This window comes from Gobius niger, assembly GCF_951799975.1.
Source record: "Gobius niger genome assembly, chromosome: 16".
Classification (NCBI taxonomy): Eukaryota; Metazoa; Chordata; class Actinopteri; order Gobiiformes; family Gobiidae; genus Gobius; species Gobius niger.
Window position 1 is genome coordinate 15,200,726 of NC_136867.1, and position 21,284 is coordinate 15,222,009.

At 42.5% G+C, this 21,284-nt stretch overlaps 1 protein-coding gene across 3 annotated transcripts in view; it reads right to left on the reverse strand.

Moving 5' to 3' along the window:
* Nucleotides 1–13,911: 13,911 nt before the first annotated feature.
* The window catches only part of LOC306975481 (leucine-rich repeat and fibronectin type-III domain-containing protein 2), a 180,301-nt gene continuing 172,928 nt past the window's right edge, over nt 13,912–21,284 (reverse strand). For all 3 annotated transcript variants that reach the window (XM_079573031.1, XM_079573030.1, XM_079573029.1), the window contains 2 exons: nt 18,295–19,691; nt 13,912–15,376 (listed from right to left, as the gene is read on the reverse strand). In XM_079573031.1, coding sequence (XP_079429157.1) covers nt 14,398–15,376; nt 18,295–19,670 — 2,355 coding nt within the window. In that variant the 5' untranslated portion in view covers nt 19,671–19,691 and the 3' untranslated portion in view covers nt 13,912–14,397. The remainder of the gene's footprint in view (nt 15,377–18,294; nt 19,692–21,284) is intronic.

The window sequence follows — 21,284 nt, forward strand, 5'->3', positions numbered from 1 at the left end:
ATCATGTGGATTAACTTGTCTTTTGATTGGCCGTTGGAAATGAATGCATAGATTTCAGCTCCCCACATAAGAGCCGTAAAGCCACCTCACAATTGCTATATGACAGAGCGGGAAACAGTGCGTGCAAATAAAAGCGCGCAAACACAGTCATCAGTTTTGCAGACAGCAGACTTATCATGCAGCAGACTTATCATGCATACTTATTACTTCCACTTCTATTATAAAGGAGAGCTCGGTGTGTGACTAATCCCTCAGGTTTCAATTTCAATGTTGCAATGCCGGAGACCCAGTGTGCGCGGGGAAAACTCGGCGCTAAGACGGCAAGTGCAAGATGTTTCTTTTCACGGGAGCATGTGGAATTACATCGTGAGTATGTAGAGGGGGAAAGACATATGGGTTTAACAAAATGTCACATAACATTGTAGTGCAGAGGCAAGTACAGTGAAACATTTCTATTATTTATACTTATTTTGTGGCATTTGTGAATGCTGGCTGCCCCTCTCTAAATCAGAAGATGACTGATTTAATATGTATATTAGCCCTATGTTGCTTTGGAAACAGAGCTAAGTTGAGTGGTCTCCAACAGCAGAGTGTTCTAATAAAACACTTCTCTGCTGCCTAAGGCCATGGATTCATAGAGTAATCACTTCTAGCTGCATGTGACAATGAGCACATTTAATGGGGTTAAGCAGATGCTAGTCCCACACACAGTTATAATCATAGCACACAGCTTTAGCTACACCTCCCGCTAACATGCAAATGAGCACAACCGAACAGGAAAGTTAATGTTTTTTTTTCAAGCAGAGTTTTGGATTTGCTTGGAGAGGGGGAAAAAAGTCGTTTCCAGGCAGGAGATCATCACTTATAATTAGCGATTTTAATTAAACATGAAATAATAAAACAGCGGTTATAATAGCCACAGCAGTAACTGCACACGCTCGTTTGGGGCCATGGCCTGGGTCCAGTTGGTAACATGCCCATAAGTCACCGGAGGCCGGTTTATTTTGCCTGTTGTGGCACATTACGGTTTCGGGACATTAATCAGCCGTAGCCCAAAGGTGTAGGACAAGAGGTCATTTTAGGGTATGTTTTTGCTAACATTAATTAGAATGTGATTCATGTGATTAAATACTGTTGTCGCTCTCTCCTTGGGCCATAATTTGGGTGGATGTGATAAAACAATTGAAAAGTATTTCCCTGATGCTGTCAAACACAAAAGAGCTGTTCATTTTTTGTTTTGTTTGTTTTATTTCACAATTATGCCTGAACAGTTCCTGGCTCTTTTCATTCCTACATGCTTTCCATAGGTGTGCACTTTCTTATCTCAACTCATAGAAAATGTCACCCGTACATTGATGCCCTTGCATCTACAGTATGACCTTTCAGATAACATGTAAAGTCATATAGAAATCATGCAACAAAGCAAGATCTTTACCCTGCAGGTCTATAGATAGACGCTTTAGGTATATCACTGGCTCAGCTAATGTGGCATTTGAAATGGAATTTGAAATGGAACTTCCTGCATATATTTTAAAGTAATGCCGTCTTTCTAATTTCGTATTCTGGGTTTCTCTGAGTAGTCCAAAATTACCAGCGCCTCCAATTGTCCCAGTTCTGTCAAAGTACATGGCACTTTTTACTTGAGAGCGTAATGCCTGTGCAGCTCCACATTTTCGTATGCATTGATGAACACTTGCACAGGGAGAAATTGCTTTGTGGCTGCACATGTCTCCAACTGTAAGGGAAGAATGCAGCATATGACAAAAGCACAACTTGGACATGTTTCTCAGAAAGTGCAGCAGGAGGCTTTATGTTTGAATGGGAACCTATCAAGGTTACACCATTGTGAACCTGTACGTCTATGGCACGATTATAGGGAGTGTTTGTCATGTATATACGTTTTTTTTTAATATATTAAAATCAGTGTGCAAATTTAAAGTTTGGAGTTCTGCAAGGACTTTTGAGCCTGTCTGTAATGAAGGCTGACCTTGTTCCTCTCAGTAGTTAACCACCATGAACTGAACTGCACAACTATTTCTAAAAGTATAATTTTAAACACCTGGAGTAAGGTCACACATTTAACTCTCTGTGTCTGTTCTCCAGGTTTTGGACAGGGACTTCAGTCTGAGTGCCAGCAGCGATCAGCCCAGTTTGGATTCCCAGTATGGGACTGCTGAAGCTCTGCTGTGTGGGTCTCAAGCTCTGAGCTCCAGGCTGCATGTAAATGTGTCTATGTCCCAGTGCAACGGGGAATGTGGTAGTTAGTAATAGGGAATTTTATGGAGCAAAAGGATCTGAGTGCATGTATATTTAGTATTTAAAACGTGCCCACATGAACAGTGGTGTAGTGAGGGTACCAAGGGGCCCCAAACAAGAGTGTCAGTAAGGGGCCCTCTGGCGGCCGTCCTGTATCTCTGAGGGGGGGTTCGGGCCACAGGAGCTGGTCACCTGACAACTCCCACAATGCAGTTCTCTGCATAACTTTCTCTCAGAACAGAAGGTTGAGGTTCTTGAGGTCAATGAACTGGTTTCACTATTAGAAATATAATGTGGTGGAGCCAAGAGTAAAAAGTATGTCCACTGCTCATTATACGTTTTATTAGGGATTAGCGAACCTTGACTAACTAAAGCATGCAGCAAGAGGGGGTATAAGAGAGCATCAATGATGAGATGGTGCAACTGCGGCATCAAAATCATTATGAAGACTGATTAGAGCAAGCTACAAGGTTACAAATAATGGGCCGGTTCATGACTGTTGGGGGCCCCAAGCCTGCCTTGCCAAATGGCAAGCTACGCCACTGCACGTGAAATCCTGGTTTCAAAGGCACCACAGGAGCAGGTTGATCACTGCAGTGTGAGGCTGGGGAGCTCAGGATGTGAGCAGAGGGGAGCCTTATTGACTGTTCCTATGATAGCATCAGTCAAATCGCAAGCAACAGTTGAAAATATCAAACATGATTGAAAATTAGCATTTGAGGCTTTGGATGTTGTGATGGTAATAACACTGACACTTCGTGTGGCGCGTCACCATAATCACTTATGTGAAGGGCTCATTGGAGCATGTCTCTCCAAACTCAGGCTGAGAAAACTCAAAATCAGGCTGGAACTCCTCTTGTACATTTAATTATAGAATTACATAAATTAATGATTTGTATTTATTTCAAAATATTGTTTTTTTCTTCATATTTTTTGAGCTTTTTATTTCAAAAACATAGTTGAGAGGTAAATTTGACCCACATTGTAAGTTTGTTACTTCACTTAACAGTCAAATTCCCTCTTTCCGACAAACTGCAGCTTTTGGTTGACTGACCTCTCATTGCTGACCACACAAAGCAGTGGATGCATGTGAGCTTTGTCTGCACTCATAGCTTTGAATTCAAGTGAGAAGCAGTTCCACGGTGCTGTCTGAATACCTGCTGGTGTTTGAGCCTCTAAGCCCCCGCCTCCTCAGCCGGGATATGTTCACTCGTCAGACATATCCACTGTTTGTCAGGAGAATCCACAGGTATAGGGTATGGCCCACTGGGGGTAGGATCTGGCCAGAGGGAATATGCTTGCAGGGCTCACACGCAGTACCACTGTTAGCTGGACTTTTATGTCAGCTTCTTGTTTGTGAGATGGATCCTAACCTCTGCCATTGCTCCTGGGGAAGGGGGAGTGATGTGATTTTGCTGTAGGCTCACACAGGGGTGCAAGACCTAACAGGGAGAAGAAAAATGTGCTGGTTTTATAAAACACTGGTAGCTTTAACAGGCCAAGGCTACCTGAAGAGAAAGACCAGGATAAAACAGTCCTGATTTAAATATGGATTTTCTCAATGTCTCATTCTGGCGCTTCACAGCCATTAGACACATTTGTTAAGTTCATGGCTTTTCTTACTTTTCCCACAAAACAGACAGCGGGGCGTACTGCATCACTTGCTTTCATATAGAACCGAAAGAGGTAAAACCGAAAAAATGATTTTCTTTAGATACCAGGTTTTGATGCCTGTCCAGGGGCAGCATTACAGAAAGTTACTTGGTTGTTTCAACTGGAAATAAATGATACAAACTTAAAGCAGAACTAAGTAACTCATTCTCCTAGAGGCCATTAGTGCCACTGCAGGTGTCGTAGCATGTTGCATTTTACTCATTAATTGTCTGTGAGAGTAAATACTACACTGACAGAACAGACAAAGGGAGAGCGGGATATTGTTCATTGTGCCACAACCCAATTACACAATGGAGATAATTTTGTCACCCAAATTTGGCTGAAAACACTGCTAAAGTGGCACTAGCCCGCAGTTAGCTTTGCCCGTTTGCCTGTTAGCTTCTTCTTTGTGATTCCATTAGTGAGTATTGGTGACTCCGACCCGGAGCAGGGAAAGTTGCAAGGGTGGTTTTCTGGACAGAGACACTTGGGGAGATGAAAGACCCCAGAATCATCCCATTAACACTTGTATTAGCCCCAGAGGGACTACGAAAAGGCTTTATTAAGGTAAACAAGTTACTTAAATCTTCTTTAAAAGAAATAGTCTTTTATTAAATAAATGGACAATATTGTTATGCTTTATGGTTCTAGAGGACATTTCTTTTTTTTGGTATTTGGTTAAAGTACTGGTATATATTTTAAAAATGTAACGGTACCCAGACCTAGTCCTGATATGATTTTGTTCTCGGCCTAGTGGTACTATGAGGCAGTACTTGGAAGGGAACTTTGATGATTAGACTGAAAAGTTTGACCACACAAGATGCTTGAAAAATGTATGTCTTCCCACCTTTGAGCAGTGTCAGAGCAAATATGTTGTGACATTTTGTCCAGCGAAGGCTCGGACCCCCGTGGTCCGGTACTTGGAACGGGTGATGGAAGTGAGGAGGTTGGTGTCAGCAGAGCGGAGGCGGCCGGTGGGACGGTGTTTCTGCAGGAGGCTGCTGAGGCAGGGAGGGTGTCAGGTTGTTGCAGTAATCGAGTCTGAAATTGATGAATTGGTGAATGTGTATTTCAGCTGTTGACTGGGTAAGGGCTAATGTGTGTTTGGAGTCCATACCAAGGTTGTGTAGAGAGCAGAAGCATTGTCTCTGCTCTATGATGCACATTTAAAAAAATCATTAAGATGGTGGTGTATCAAGCTTTAGGTCTTAACAGTAAATTTGCATGCGTGAGTTCTCCCCATAGTGTTCATACACAGCACTGTCTGGTTAATATAGTCAGAAAGACGTCACCTGGACAGAAAATAGACACCAGTGCAAAACTATCTTGCTACCTTTTACGCCATTTTCTTTCATCTGCTTATTCCTTGGTGGTTCCCATCAAACATTCCTCCATCTCTTTTCCAAAAAAAGAACCTGATAATTGGCTTGTCTTGAGTATTCCAAGACAATCACAGCAGAATCAGCTCCCCTCGCAACCTATTACAGACGTCCACCAGGACTTTTTACTCCACCAAACCTGGGAATTCATTTGTGAAGGATTTTTTTCCACAATTATGTGCGCAATCATCCCCCGAATCACTCTGCAAAATGAAATAATATAGACAACGGTGTCACGCCAGTTGGAGTGATTAACTATGATGTTACTAATTGTCTGTTTACGATATGTTGATTGTATAGAGATGTGCCGTAGTTAAAGTGAGTGGGGTAATGACGCATAGAACAACAGCCATATGGTGCCTCAGTATGTTTTAATGTTGCAGTATAGCGGCAAACTGTGCTGTATTCTCAGATATGTTCATTATGTGCATGTAGCCAGAGAAAGACTCAGGCCATTGGGTTTTATCTGGGTGTATACTTTTATGTCTGGGAACTGTGAAAAGCGGCTTGACGTTATGGGCCAGTATATAACTTTATACACTCTTTAAGCATTCTCCACACTGGGCTGTTTTTATTAGGGCAAGTTTTATGATGTAGTTATAAAATATGTCGGAAAAAAAAAACAACCACACACACTTCCAAACCCCAGTAAGATTACTTTGCTGTTGTAAATTGCCTCGTAAGTGAAAGATAGACAACTGTTTGGAAAATAGGGGGGGAATATATCTTAATTTGGTCCTCAAAATGACTAATGCTAGGAAATGTAACTTAGTAAAGTAGTGGTCAGAAATCTAAGAAATACAGTATGAGAGAGGGTGAAATGTATTTATGTTACTGAACACTTTCTGGATTCAAAGGTCAAAGAGAGTTTCAGTCAGAAAGGTTCAATAGAGAAACACACTTTATATGAGATACATTTACTATACCAGTGTGGAACTAGTATTATGTTTGAGAAGATGTGGGAGTGAACGGAATGTATGATCAAGTTTTTAGTAATAGCATGTTTCAATGTTGCATATTTGGAGTTGTGTTTGGACATATTTGCACATCTTTGAATCCTCCCCAATGACTATTCATAATGCTGTGACTGCAGCGTGCACAATGTGCCACCTGTTCACGGCAAGCTCCACCACAGCCCTACGTAACCTGGACTTTTGTTTTCTTACCTTGCAATCCCTGACATTGCAGAGCACCGATAGGCAAAAACACATCTGTCAAAGCTATAATTCTACAAAGTGACATGGAGAAGCCTGCTGTGAGTTTAAAGGGATATTTCATGATTTTTGACATAGGGCCTCATTTCCTAGTTATCCAGAGTATTGTTTATTTCTGGAGATTTTTTTTTATTATTATTATTCATGCAGTCCTTATATTCGAAGAGTTTAGTGGTGCTAGTCTACTGCATGTCTATGGTAACTAGTAGCCTGCATTAAAAACCTCTTCAAAATCATCAGGTAGTCCTCCAAACGTTGCCATATCTGATTTGTAGAAAGCTCCTTTGTTAATTCCACGTGTAGTAATGCTGGCTGCAGGTAAACAAACTACTGTTGATCCGGTAACCTCAGGATCTACGGATCACTCCGCCGCTGCATACAACCAGGAAGCTGATGCTGCTCAAATATAAGTTATTTTTAATGCAAAATGGTTATATTTCAAAAATCATTCAGTCAACACAGACATTTATATGGGTAGTCTGGTGTTATAAGTGATTTGCCTCACTGTTCTTGGGTCAGACTGTTTTTAATGCAGGCTACTAGTTACCATAGACATGCGATAGCCTAGCACCACTTAACTCTTCAAATATGAGGTCTGCATGAACTAAAAAATAGATACATATATATATATATATCCAGAAATCAACAACACTTTGGATAACTAGGAAATGAGGCCCTATTTCAAAAATCCTGAAATATCCCATTAAGCTTAAAGGGACTATACGGAGTATAATAGAATAGAAAATGTTAAAATTATGTATTATCCTCCCCCTACATTTTCCAGCAATGTCCTGATGTGTAGAATGAGCCCAGACCTGTTCACCACAACTGCCTCTAAAATCCAACATAACATTCAAAAAGGTGTTAATTCGGGTCCGAAGTGCCGTCCTGCACAAGCTTAATATAGAAGCTACAGTTACACTTATGACCTGAGGTGGCAGTAGTGAGTATAAAATGGCAAACTTGCATCTAGCCCCTTTAAGATATACGTTATTGATCGTCCTATTGGGAAATTCGTCCTCCCCATTTGACCCATCCCGCAAGGAGCTACAGGCAGCCATATGTATATGGCTTAGGGACAGAGTGCTTGTTTAACCAGCAATCATTTGTAAGTTGTAGGCCTATGTTGTTTAAGTTCAAGTTAGCATTTTATAAACAACAAAGTGTAAGATAGGTGATCAAGATGTATTGATATTTTCGAGTATTTGATCTTTTTTTGTGTCTCAATGGGTGGTTAGCTTGGCAACGTTACTTTTCATCACGGTGGCCTCTACAAAGCTCCAGGACCAATGGAATGTATGCGTAGCCATGGAGACAACAACAATTGATCCTGTAAAGTAAAGGTGCAATGTTAACTGCTGTCACTACGTGGTCAAATATGCACTAATGAAAAGGTTTTATTTCCCCCACATAAAAAGTTCCATAACCTTTAAATGATCAAAAGTTCCATGACCTTTAAAAACAAAACAAAACAAAAAACAGCAAAAAGCATCACACCCCCACTTTAAGTTGAGTTGCTTAAATGGGTCTGGCTAATTAATCAAACTATGGCAAACCCGTCTTCCGGCACCATTGCGTTGGCTTCGTTCTGAAACTGTCCACCGCAAACAGCCCTGGAAGTACAATGGATCCCTGTGAGATTCGCTTCAAATTGTAAAAATGACATCAGACACACAATGTTGTCACCCCTCAACCTCGAGTGCACACAAACACGCCAATCCACGTCAATACCCCTGCTCAATTTCTGACTTGGAAAATCACATTTCCCGCCAGTGGGAAATCACATCACACGCAGGAATAAATCGGAATTGTCACTGCTCTCCTTCCAATTTCCACACTGGTTAGAGCAAACAAAATAAGTCCTGGCCCGAGCGCTTACCTGGAAGATAGTAGAAATTTCCCTTTTAGTTAATGCGATTTTGGAATGGGATAGAGCGTATTTCCTGCACCATTTGAGACTGACGACCGCCCCCATAAAATATTCATCATGTTTGAGGAAGAAAGTAGCTTGTTTACGGGGGCCATTTTTATGCATGAGATTTTAGGATATGTTGCCGACTTGCCGTACGCCTCGGACATTTGGATGGTGGATTTAACACGTGGGTATGGCAGGGCGGGGGTGGATAAAGCAGCACCATGGATTGGGGGAGGCAATGGGAGAGAGATGGCTCAAGGTTACGCACACTTCCTGGCTGCTATTTACTGTGTGACATTTACACAGTGTTTTACAAAGCGGTTAGCAGAGGCGAGCTGCTGGGAGGCGCCGCGGCGGGCTGCGGGTGACACACTGGGAGCATCCTGCGCTACAATGGAGGGAAACAGACACCAGGGTTATTTAGTGTTTAATGATCTTTTGAATCAGGAACACTCCTCGTTTCATATAATGTGAAGATAGACTGAGAACCAATCAGTGAACCAATCAGAGACTTGAATCTTCTCTACTGCCTACTCTCTGTCCTGTGTTGTCCAGTTAGAATTGTTGTGCTTTTTTTTTTTTTTTTTACTAATATCCTTTCTTCAAATTGCAATAAAACATGCAATCTAATAATAGGTCTCGCTTTTTTGAGACACTGTATTGAAACTGTATTATCTGTAAGACTATCAGGATCCCTAATGAAGAAATGTCTTGAATGACGGTTAAAGTAATCATGTGGGATGTGATTGGATTTCCACGACGTCCACACCATCGGCTTATTGCTTTCTGACACATTATTACTCTCTGCAGCAGGTATTGGCTAATAGCTTGTTTCAGTGGAGGAGCAGAGTGACAGAGACACGGATTAAGACTGACCGAAAAGCAAAAAAATCAACTTTGGAGATATACCCACCGAAACTTTATCCACAACTTTGTTGATCTGGAGTCTTAGTGGCAGAAGCTGTGGGGCACATTTACTGTAATTTACTTATTGCCCATGCTTTGAACCTTGTTGCTTATACACTGATGTGGCTAATGGATTTTTACGGTCATACTGAACATTGTCGATAACACTGCACCGACAAAAACACTTGATTATATAAAGTTGCAGGCATGGAGACAATGGAGAGCTCACGCGATTCCTTTCGGATGGTGGCAAACCCTATTACTGTCTTCCTCTACTTCTGTCTGTGGTGTTTATTGCACACCGTGGCTTCAGGTGCAAATTAAATGCATTTAATTCTCTCACTTCTGAAATATTATTAAGCCAAGGTGCTGGTTAAATGCATCAGGAGCCAGCCCCGTGTGATACACCACTGACCCAGCTCAGAGCAGCTTCCAACACCGAGAAACCGGGGCCGTGTGCACTGACATCCCGAGGCCACACTCAAGAAGAAGAAGAAAAAGAAGAAGAAGAAGAAGAAGAAGAAGAAGAAGAAGAAGAAGACGAAGAAGACGAAGAAGAAGAAGAAGAAGAAGAAGAAGAAGAAGAAGAAGAAGAAGAAGAAGAAGAAGTAGCCTTGGTAGATGCAGAGAACACACACACATTATAATAACGGCCTTTACATTTAATATAACAATTATCAAAACTTTAACCAGTAATCAAATTTGAGGGAATATCTGTGCGTGTGGTGATGCTTCGGCAGTTGTGCATGAAAAGGTTGGCCTTCAAAGAGCTTTGTAATAGACACCCGCTTTTATTGGGAATACGAGACTCTCCACATGCAAACTGTTTCTGCCCCGACCTCCGCTACCTTCGCACAAAGGAGCTCAAACACACCGCCACGGGCCGCGTTTAAGCATAAAACATGATGAATAGACACTCCGTGGGGCTTCAAATGCATGAAAGCAAACTTCAAAAAGTGCTAAAAAAAAGGGCTGGAGCTCGGCGCTAACCAACTTTGTTTCACTTCTTTTTTTTCTTTTTTTTTGGGAAAGAAGCACACGTAGTGAAGGTCAGAGATGAGAGAAGAGTAAAGCAATTACGGAGAATGATCCCGGTGGGGAGTACAGAGGAATACAATCATTCTTTTGTTTTATGTACACATCAAATGGCTATATCTAACAAAGGCAAAGTAAAGTGTACTTCCTTTAACGGAAAGAAATGGAAGTGATTTTGAGTGTATTTTTTCAGTTTCATTGTATAAAATGAAAAAAATAAAATCCAAAGGTCTTCTATTTGTACTGGGCTTGGGAAGGGCACAAATAATCCACTGCCCTATTGTAGAAGAAATACATTGTCATTGGCGGCATGCAAATTGACTCGCTTTCTTCACCCATTGCGTACCATATTCCAACTTAGTTTGAGTTGAAACCTTTTCCCCAAACTCTGCTAAAAGCCTCCCACTTAGAGTCCGACACCCACCGCTCCTGCCCCAGAGGGGTTGGAGCAGGTGCGCAGGGCCATCTCATCGTGCAGCCTCAGTGTCCCTGGTGGAGATTATATTTACTCTGTGCTGCCGTAAGCACCTTCACTGACAGATTATATGAATTAAGGTCTTATTATGGGCGCGGGCCAGGAGCTGCTTGTACCAGTGATTTGTAATAAGGGCATTGCTGAGGTGAGTCAGCAGTGAGTGACCTGATTACAGTGGGCGGAGTCGGCGGACCTCGGGGAGAGACAGCCTCGGCACATCCTTCGCAAACGGAGGCAGCCAAAAGGGAAAACCGGTAAGGACTACAAGGTTTAAGTGATCACAACTTAGAGTTAGGGCTAGCAGTTGTGTATACCCAAATCTCAAAGCATATTGACTCCAGAATTTATAGCCGATATGCCAGTGTGATACCTCATTTGAAAGCCAAGACCTTCTAGTTTCTAAGACTATGTGTAAGCTCTGCGTGGGTGACACTTATATCACATTTGCCGTTCCTAACCCTAATGATAACCCTAACCCTTGACCCTAGCCTATGAGGGATGGCAAGTAACAGGTTAAACCCAACAAACATGTGCTGAAATGTGTGGAATTTGTATATGAGTACCTGGGTGTTCACCTCAACAATAACCTGGACTGGACCCACAACACCAGCACCCTGTACAAGAAGGGCTCCGTCCCGGACTCTGTGGAGGAGGTGAGGGACAGGAGGGTGTTAGCCAAGCTCACCTCCATCATGGGCAACAACGCCCACCCACTGCACGGGACAGTAGAGGAGCTGAGCAGCTCTTTCAGTGGAAGACTGAGACACCCACAGTGCAAGAAGGAGCGCTACTGCAAGGCCTTCATCCCCACTGCAGTCAGACTGTACAACAAGACTGTAAAGTAACTCATGTGCAATAACCCATTTGCAAAACTATGTGCAATATTCTCTGTATCAGCGGCATTCATAGACAACCTGCACTCGGACTGTAAACTTTGCACTGCCAATGCTGACCTTGATATTCTACTTTTTATAATCTGTTCTAATTTATTTTATTTTTTATTTTATTATTTATATTTCTGCCCCTTCAGTTTGCACATTTCCTGTCTATTTTGCACACCCTGAGTGATCTTATTGAGTGCCAAATGTAGCGAGTGCATTTCTCCATGTGATATCAATAAAGGATCATCTTACCTTATTAGTCTAGCAGTTCATATTTAGGTATTCTCTCGAGAGTTAATACTTTTGAAGTTGCAACATGTGTATATTGTGAACTGATTCTTTATTTTAAGATAAAAATCACTTTCCCCAAAATTCTCCCAACATTTTGCAGCTGCACAAACTTTTGAGTGAATTCTGAGTGCATCTGAGAAGCAATAAGCAACATTATCATCCCACCCACATAAAAGAATGGGGGGAAAAAAGACACACAAAGTTCAGTTTGGTTCATAGTACTTAATCAGTATTTTATATTTTTGTAGCAAAAATGTCACACAGAAACGGTATTTTTTTTTTTCCGCATTTTTGTTTGGAGAACCGCCAGTGAGAATCGATACGTCAAGTTAAGAATACATTAAAAATTTGTTCCGGGGACAGCTTTCTGAAAGAGGGTTTTCATTGACATGTAACTCCTGTAATAGTGTATAAGGGCCTTAGATTCAAAATAAACCGGTACATTCATGATGGGCATACTTCAATGATTCAGCTCTTTGGGGATGGCAACATCAGTCAGTAGACTTGATTATTTACTATGTACATTTTTTTCTTCATAGTGTTTATTTATGTATGTGTCTCTTTGATACTCTCCTCCGCACATCCCAGATGTAAAGCCCCTTTCAGAAAGCTGCCTAACATGTTGACCAAGTTGGTACACCACAGGAAAGCACCGTCTCACTGTTTTTCTTCACATGAAAATAATTGAATTACTACACATCTTTTTTTTTTATATCCCTCTTTACATTCTCACCAGTTATTGTACAAAAATGTCTCTATACATAATGATACACCCTGTGAAGGAAAAAAAAACAAATAAAAAAAAAAAACATTCAAATGAAATAAACACAAGCCCCATCATTTTAAAAAAATGCTGCAGAAATGAGTTAGGAGATGAGAAAGGCATCAATATGTGTCTGGGATCTCGCATTAACTGGACTCCACAGCAAACTCTTTTAAAAGTGTCAAACTGCAATGTACAGCCAATGTATGAACAACGCTCCATGTAGGCTCAGTGTTATCAATGCAATGAAACAACTGAAGTCCCTATTTGATATGTTCAGATATAGGGACCTCACCATCATTTGAATGCGCCTTCGTGACCTTAATAGGCTGACCGTTGTTTTTGGCTAGTGGCAGTTTAGTCTCACCTATTACTCCCAAACCCAAGCATGTATGGGTGCGAAGAAGCCTATTGTAATCAAGCATAAGGAACTGTTCGAGTCTGAGCCTCTCTGTGCTTTACCATGATGTGCTGTTTTTTTGGTACATTTTAAAAGTCGTATATCATGCTTTGTTCTGGCCTTACACCCTTTTGTCATTTTCGTCTTGTGCAATTAGAATCTAGAGGAACTTCCAGGAAATCTCTGTGTGACGTGTGCTTGATTGTGGGCTGGTGTTTGAAAGTGTGTGAAAGAGGGAGGCAAACTAAACTATGCAAGATTACTAAAAAAAATGCGGAAGTAAAACAACTCGGCTAAAGGTTCCAAAAAGTTGACTTGGCATGATATAGGCTCTTTAAGACTTTTCATCGTAGTATATAGACATTACTTCCTGAAATTGTACCCTAAGGCAAAAGTGACCGTTGCTAAAGACCCCAATGTCACCACTTGGGAAGGGAAACTGACCCAATGTTTTTTGGACAAAGCTCCTAATAATGTGCTTTTCTCGACTTTCTGTGCTCTTAATTAAAATACCGTACGTTTAGCAATCCGAGGTAGAAATAGAAGCTTGGCTGTGTTTGTGTGTGTGTGTGTGTGTGTGTAGCGTTGCCAATTGTGCTGTCAATTTGTCTCTAAAAAAACATGGTGAAGGTATGTGATGGTGGTAGCTGTGCGTCAGTCTCCCGATGAACCCAAATAATAAATAGTAAAAATAATAGAAAAAAAAATAAGGTGAAAATAATGATAAAAAAAAATAATTCAGATTTCTATTTTCTCTTTTTAGGTCCTTCTCTCTGTAGTTACACCGGTCTATTTTAGGTCTGAAACACTGAGGTGCAGCTCCAGTTCGCCAGAGTCTGAGGAAATCCTCTTCATTCAGTTCCGTCAATATCGATGTGGTAAAATCCACTTTAAATTCAATGTCTCTTACTGCCCCTTTCCCCTGGAGTACTCTCATATGCCGTCGATGGATCATGAATAATTCCACAAGAGCCAGATCGACACAATAAGTTTCATGTTATTTTGAAATACCAACATTTTCCCTGGCTATTTGACTGTCTGAACTGCCAGATAGCGATCATAGCCAGATATCTTCAGATTTAAGTGTCTTTTCTCGCACAGTACTCCTGTGGATAGAGTCATGCAATCCCCCAGGCAAATCCCCCAGGCGGGATATTCCATTCTTTGTGCTCTGCTCTCCCTTAGGTTCCAATATAGATTTACAGGTCATTCATTGACCATAGTTTTCCTCAAACTGTGCTTTCCATCACCCACTCTGAGCTCTCGAAAGCGGGCTTCTCATCTTCACTACTGTCATACTGCAGCAGCATGCCATTGACCGACAGGCTGCGCTTAGTCCAGATATTACTGATCCTGCGTGGATAGTTGCCGCGACTTTGTGCCCCCCCGACGTGCCCCATGTCAAACGAATGGCTCCGTTTGGGCTTCGCTTCTTGAGGCAGCCCGAGGAGACGACCCAACATGGTGGTAGACTCAGCCCTTCCTAGCAGGGGCTCTTTATCAGACGGAGCTTTCGCCACTGTCATAGTCGTGGAAGCAGTGGAAGGGCCAGATGCTCCTTGGGTGTCCCTTGGAACCCCTCGCAGCTCCAGGGATGTAAAAGCCCCTAAAAGGTGGTCCAGGTTTGGGCGCGCTTTAGCTCCATGCCTTCTGAACTTGCTACTTGGCAGGGTGCTGCACTCACTCCCCTGCACACTGTAATGGTCAGCTGGGCCTCTTGCGGCATGGCTGTCCAAAGAGTTTGATGAGGAAGAAGATGAAGATAGGCTACTTTGAAGAGATCCACACTTGAACTCGACCATCTCCTCCCTCATCACCACCACGGTAGACTTCACCTGCGGTGGAGCACCGTTAAACCGGTTCAAGCCCCCGTTGGTCTGTGAGTACGTGTTGCTCATAGCAGGAAGCTTGCTGGTTTGGATGCCGCTGGTCACTTTGTAGCGCACCATGAGGATAATGATGAAAACCAGAAGGGTTGCGACGATAATGCCACCAATGACCAGGATCATTGTTCCACCCATGAAGCCGCTGTGCAGAGACTGGCACTGAGGGTAGTCATCGCGGGTGGCAAACTGGACACACCCCAAGATGTTGGTGGCGGTGAGGGTTGTGGCAGTGTCTTCCCAGATGGACAGAACACACAGGTCATACTGCATCCCTGGGACAAGGTTGGTAACGGAGAATGCCCGGTTACTCATCGGAATCATCCTAAAACACAGATAAGAAAAAAGGTGATACAAAATTAGAGTGACTTAAGACATGACAAATGAATGACTGACTGCTATTGACGGAACGGGGCTTTGTTATCATCAGATCTACGCTCTACAGCCAGTCCTGTGACAGCTGGTTGGAGTTGGATCAAAGATTGAGGGGTTAAAAGTTTTTTTGTTAAATGGCATTGGATTAGAACATATCAATTGTATTCCAGCTGAGGTTTATTTAAAAAAAAAAGAAAAGTAACCTTGTCTGTGCTCGGGAATCTATGATTGCAGCCTTACGTATTTGGGTCAGGGTTTAATAAGAAAAAAATGAAACTAAATCATATCACTGAGCACTAAAGTGAAGCCAGGCTGAAATCAATAGATGAGCATATGGGTGTAGTGTCAAGGTACGAATGCATTGATATTCTAAAACATTTGATTTGATCTGAATGATTGTAAATAAATAAGTTTTCCTTCTATTAATGCAGTACTAAGTAACTTATGCCTCTAGAGGCCACTGCAGGTGTCATAGCATGTTGCGTTTTTTTACTCATTAACTGTCCGTGAGAGTAAATACTACGCTGACAGACAAACAGCATCCAATTACACAATGGAGATCATTTTTTTCATTCAAACTTGGCTGTAAATACTGTGGTGCTAGCCCGCAGATAGCTTTGCCCGTTAGCCCGTTAGCTTCTGCTTCGTGATTCCATTAGTGTGTACTGGTGACTCATACCCGGTGCAGGCAAAGCTGCAATTGTGGTTTTCTGGCCAGAGACACCAGGGGGAGATGAAAAACCCCCAATCATCCCATTAACACTTGTATTACCCCCAGAGGCACTACAAAAAGGATTTATTAAGGTAAACAAGTTACTTAGTACTGCTTAAAGTCTGGTCTGTAACATGATCTGGCAAATTAACAATAACATGCAGTCACAAAGACAATGAAAGACGTGTGAGCGCATCAGAATAGGTCCACTTCGTAAATTTAAAAAACATGCAGTCACGTGTTTTGTCTAGGCTACCCTTTTATCTTTTATAAAACACGTTATGATACAGGTACATTACCTATCGAAGCAGATTAAGGTTAAGGAGTACTTTATTTGATTAACCAAGTTTTAATCATATAATCAGCAAAAGATTCAGCATTCCGTTAACAATCTGATATTTAATCATGACAGTGCAGAACCTGCTTTTGACAAGGTGATGGCAAGTTTAATCAGACCACCGTCATACTGTTCCCGTGGTGTAAGACTTGAAAAAGGGGCTGGAATTTTCTCAATTGCATTTGGGCAATCTATAAATAGATCCTCTCTCTTTTGTTGGCCGGCTTTTCTTTCCGGCACAAGCATCCATAGCTTTGATCCCTCTGCAGCATCCCCTCACTGAGCCCAGACACCATTGGGGCTGCAGTTCATTATTCATCCTTAATTGCCTTTTTCCATAAGCAGTGAGAAGCCGCTCCGCCTGACATGTTTCGGCCGACTCACACCATCTCTGCCCTCCCTCCCACGTGACTTGATTGATTTTTAATTATGCCACTGCCTGAGTATGGACAGTATCCTGGGACGCTATCTAGGCCAACAAAAAGAAAACAGTGGGTGTGCATGTGTTAGGAGCAAAGTCATATCAATATTCATGTTGTAAAAGCACTTCTCTCGGTGCACAATACCCACTGTTTCAGTCTGTACTGGGTCTCTCTCATATGCCAACAACAACCTATGTGGTATTGCAGTACAGGCGCTGGGGTGGATCTCACGACAAGAAGGTCCCGGGTTAATACGGACCATGTTGGGGTTTGTCTGGGTGTTTTTAATAAATAACCTATGCATCCTCCAGCTACAGTAGGTTGTCCTGACCAAACCTATCTAAAGATCTGGAGGTGGGTCCCTGGACACTGCTAAATTTCCATGCAGGGAATATGTCTGTTATTTGTTGTGTCGTCTAAAAAATATTTGCAAGATGCGCTGCACCTACATGGGGCTGACGTCATCTGCCACATAACAAGGAACCATACAGCTAGCCACAAAATTAACAAAAATCAAGCAGTTGTATATCTGGAAATTATAGTTTTTACACGGCAGTTTGCCCTTTTACAAGATCTGTTAAGGGACTATCAATATTTTTGTTTTCACTGATGTGGCAAGCGTGCACTCAATCATTCAGCAAGTGAGATTCCGATAAACCTTATCATTGAATTGCCAGTGATGTCATGCAGCACTAACAGTATCCAACAAAAGTAATATTGGTCTTCATCACAGTGTACAGCACTAATCTGATTTTCCCAGATAATAACCAGCATATTGCCTTCCCATACTCCACTTTTTTTTATTCAATTAAATGGCTGTTGATGAAATGCACACTGCTGCAGGGAAATGGTAGTGGTAGCTTTTAATTTGTTTTGGACTGTGATGCTGCTAAAGGAATCATCACAATGCTGTCTATATGAAACAGAAAGAGGCCTGTACTAAAGCGATATACAAACACTTTCATTTATTAAAGGGGAAAATGCATCCATACTATTGTGTTGCCTTGTGCCAATTATGAATTTCTTTTTTAACGCTTCTCAAGTCTGTTTTTTTTTTTTTTTCCGAAATCCTTATTTTGAGCTGTCTCGTTTGACATACTGAAACAGATTTTTCCACATCCATCCTTGTGGAGGATTCATTAAATTAAAATAAAGGTTCTTGCTGGTTTTAGAATGAATTATTGACTCCGATTTCCTTTACAATATATGCTATCTAAATCAATATCCCCATTTCACTGGGGATTAGGAAAAATAACAGAATAGCTTTTAAGTAATTGCTCCTAGTTGTGACGAAAGCCAATTTAAAGGTGAAAGCTGATGTGTTAAGAGTTAATATTTAGCATGCAGTGCTCTTCCTTTGTTTCTCATTATCACTATAGCGCCAATACAACATGTACCTGTAAATGAGAACTTCGTCTTCTGAACAGTTGTACTGAAGTTGATACATCTTCACCTTTGGAGTAGTTTTACTAACAGTCCACCGGATCAAAGCAGACACCGCAGTAACATCAGCCACAGTTACCGCCTTCTCCGGTAGCGGTTTGGGCTCTCCTTTGCTGACCTTGGTAGAGCTGGTGATATCAGAGAGCCCGGACTTAGCCTGTGTGGTGCGATTGGTCCCGTTACTGCGATGGGGGATCTGAATGATTGACAGCTCAATGGAGGCTGTAGACTCCCCAGCGGCGTTGGCGGCTATGCATGTAAAAGTCCCATAATCCTTTGCGGTGGTGATTGTTATGTCCAGGGTCCCGTTTTCGTAGACCGTGGCTCTGGAGGAGTTACTGATCAAGCGGTCATCTGGGGCAACCCAGTGCACGGTGGGCATGGGGTCGCCGACAGCTTTGCACCGAAGGCTGGCGGTCTGGCCCTCGAGCACGAGCAAGCGGTGGGTGTGTTGGGTGATGAGAGGAGCTTCGCAAACAAACTCCTCTTCGCGAACCGACCAAAAGTATCTCCCCTTGAGACTGGCAGGAGACGCACAGGTTTCCATATCGTCCTCCCGGTCCAGTCTCCTGAGCCAAAGCACCTCACAGTTACAATGCAAAGGGTTCCCTCCAAAGCTAAGGGAAAGGGGAGGTGCGTAGGGAGTGCTTGCAACTATCCCACTTTGAGATCTGGCGAATATAGGGTCAGGCGGGAGTTTTTGTAGCCGATTAGAAGTGAGATCCAAACGGGCAAGTTTCTCCAAATCTGTAAAAGTACCCTCTGCGATAAACGAAATGAGATTATGGTCCAAACTCATTTGATGAAGGTTGACCATCTGGCGAATGGCATCCCAAGGCACGCTGCGCAAATTATTGTATGACAAATCCAAATCTTCCAAAGTTAGTAACAGATCATCGAAGGCTGCTTTGTTGATAAGCTTTAGCTGATTGTTGTTGAGAATGAGGTGTTGCAGGTTGATGAGTCCTCTGAGATCGTCCGGGCCCAGTTCCGTGAGCCGATTGCTGTCCATATGTAGCGACCTCAGTGTCTCCAGGTCGATGAAAGAGAAAGGCTGGATGGCACTGATTGTGTTGCGAGACAGGGTCAAATCCACCAGACCCGTCATGTTGGCAAAGTCCTGAGTGCTGATCTTGAGGATGAAGTTCCCACCGAGGCGGAGCTCTACAGTGTGCCGGTCGATGTCCGGGGGGACGAAGAGCAGGCCTTTGGACGGGCACAGCGTCCCCAGAGACTCTGAAAGGTTCTGGCAGACGCAGTATTTAGGACAGGCGTGGACCATGGTGAGTGCGCTTCCCAGGAGCAGGAGGCTGAAGACCACTTTGTCCATGGTAGTTCACAGAGAGGGGACCTGCGGAGACAAGGAAGGGCACCGTAAATCATCTGTATGTTTTCTGACCAGTCACTTGAAACAAACATCACATGAAACTTGAACCAACCTACAATCATTTAACATACTACGTATTCATCTATTCATTTTGCATTATGCATAGGCTTGTGTAAGTGGTCAGCACTGTACATTCTGAACGTCAATCTTCATCATGTTTATCACTGTCAGTTTGCGTCTACTGGCATGATGCACATTAATATTCCCTTATTATAAACCTGATTAACATAGATTTGCAATGGTAAGAAGGTGTGAGAAATCACTTGAGGCTTGCGTGAAGGCCTGGATTAAACAGTGCTAAGGAGCTATTTTTGATGACGCACATACTCGTAAGCTGTCATCACAAAAATACAGCGTGGCAAGCAAGCTCTATTGTAGGGCACACCGGGAGCAGCAGGAACACAGCGCGCAGAGTAGTTTATCAGTATGCCGGACCACCTCTCTATTCGAATGTAAACAAGGCCAGCATCAAAGAGCCCTGTTTCTGTTGACTCTCCAACTCTGCCTTTCCTTTTCACTACATTGTTTATGGCTCCACTTTTTCTGCAATTTACTTCCCAAGTGTGTCATCCGGGGTCCGGGCAGTGGAAAAGGCAAGTGGAAAAAAATAAAAAAAATACTGGCCAAACGCAGGTGTTGGCCTTGGCAGACGTAGCGAGAGCAACATGCCCTTCTTCCTCACACCATATGGACCGCTGCAGCGCAGTACAAGCTGTAATTACATTGCACTGATCCAGTCCTCTAACCATCACACTCTGACTCGAACCTGGCTAAAATAATCACAATTAACCAAGGTTTCGATTTTTTCAAAGGTGTCAGTATACGAACATATTGCGAATTATAATGCCCTACACTTTTATAGCACCTTTCAAGACACCCCAAAGTACTTCCCTTTGCACTATTCATTCATTGAACCCTTTAGTTGATGCTAAGCTGCCGTGTACATTGGTGAGAGCCGGGATTGAGTTGCCAAATGTCCGATAAAATGATGATGATGACCACCACCGACAAAGAGACTGTTATTTACAGTGCAGATCAACGTGAATCTCCGACACTGCCTTTCTAATGCCATGTTATTTTTTTTCCCGTGTCCCAATTTTCAGCTCGCTTCTCTAGAGTGTCACTGGTGTTGGGGCTGTGGAAAAAAATATTGGCCAGGCGGCAGGTGATGACCTTGGCGCGCGCAGGGAAGCAGTATGCCTCTTTGAATTTCCCAACAGCCCTCTCAAACGGCTGCCGCAACAACCAAGAGATGAGCCCACACTTGGCTTCATCCAACGAGATTTTAATTACCCCAGACATTTGTATCATTAATTCCTTATACTCTGAAAAGCAAAAAAAAAAAAAAAAAAATCAATTGTAATCTATTTTACTGCAGTGTTGCTTATTAAAGTCCAGGATTGTGATAAACGGTATGCGGCGCATGAGGCACAATGTGAGTGTTAACCACACAGGGGTAATCGATTTGTGATTATTTTTCATGTAATAGTGGCTAATCACAGCCAACAAATTACCTAATGGAAAAGATGTTCATGCACTGAAGATAATGTATGACAT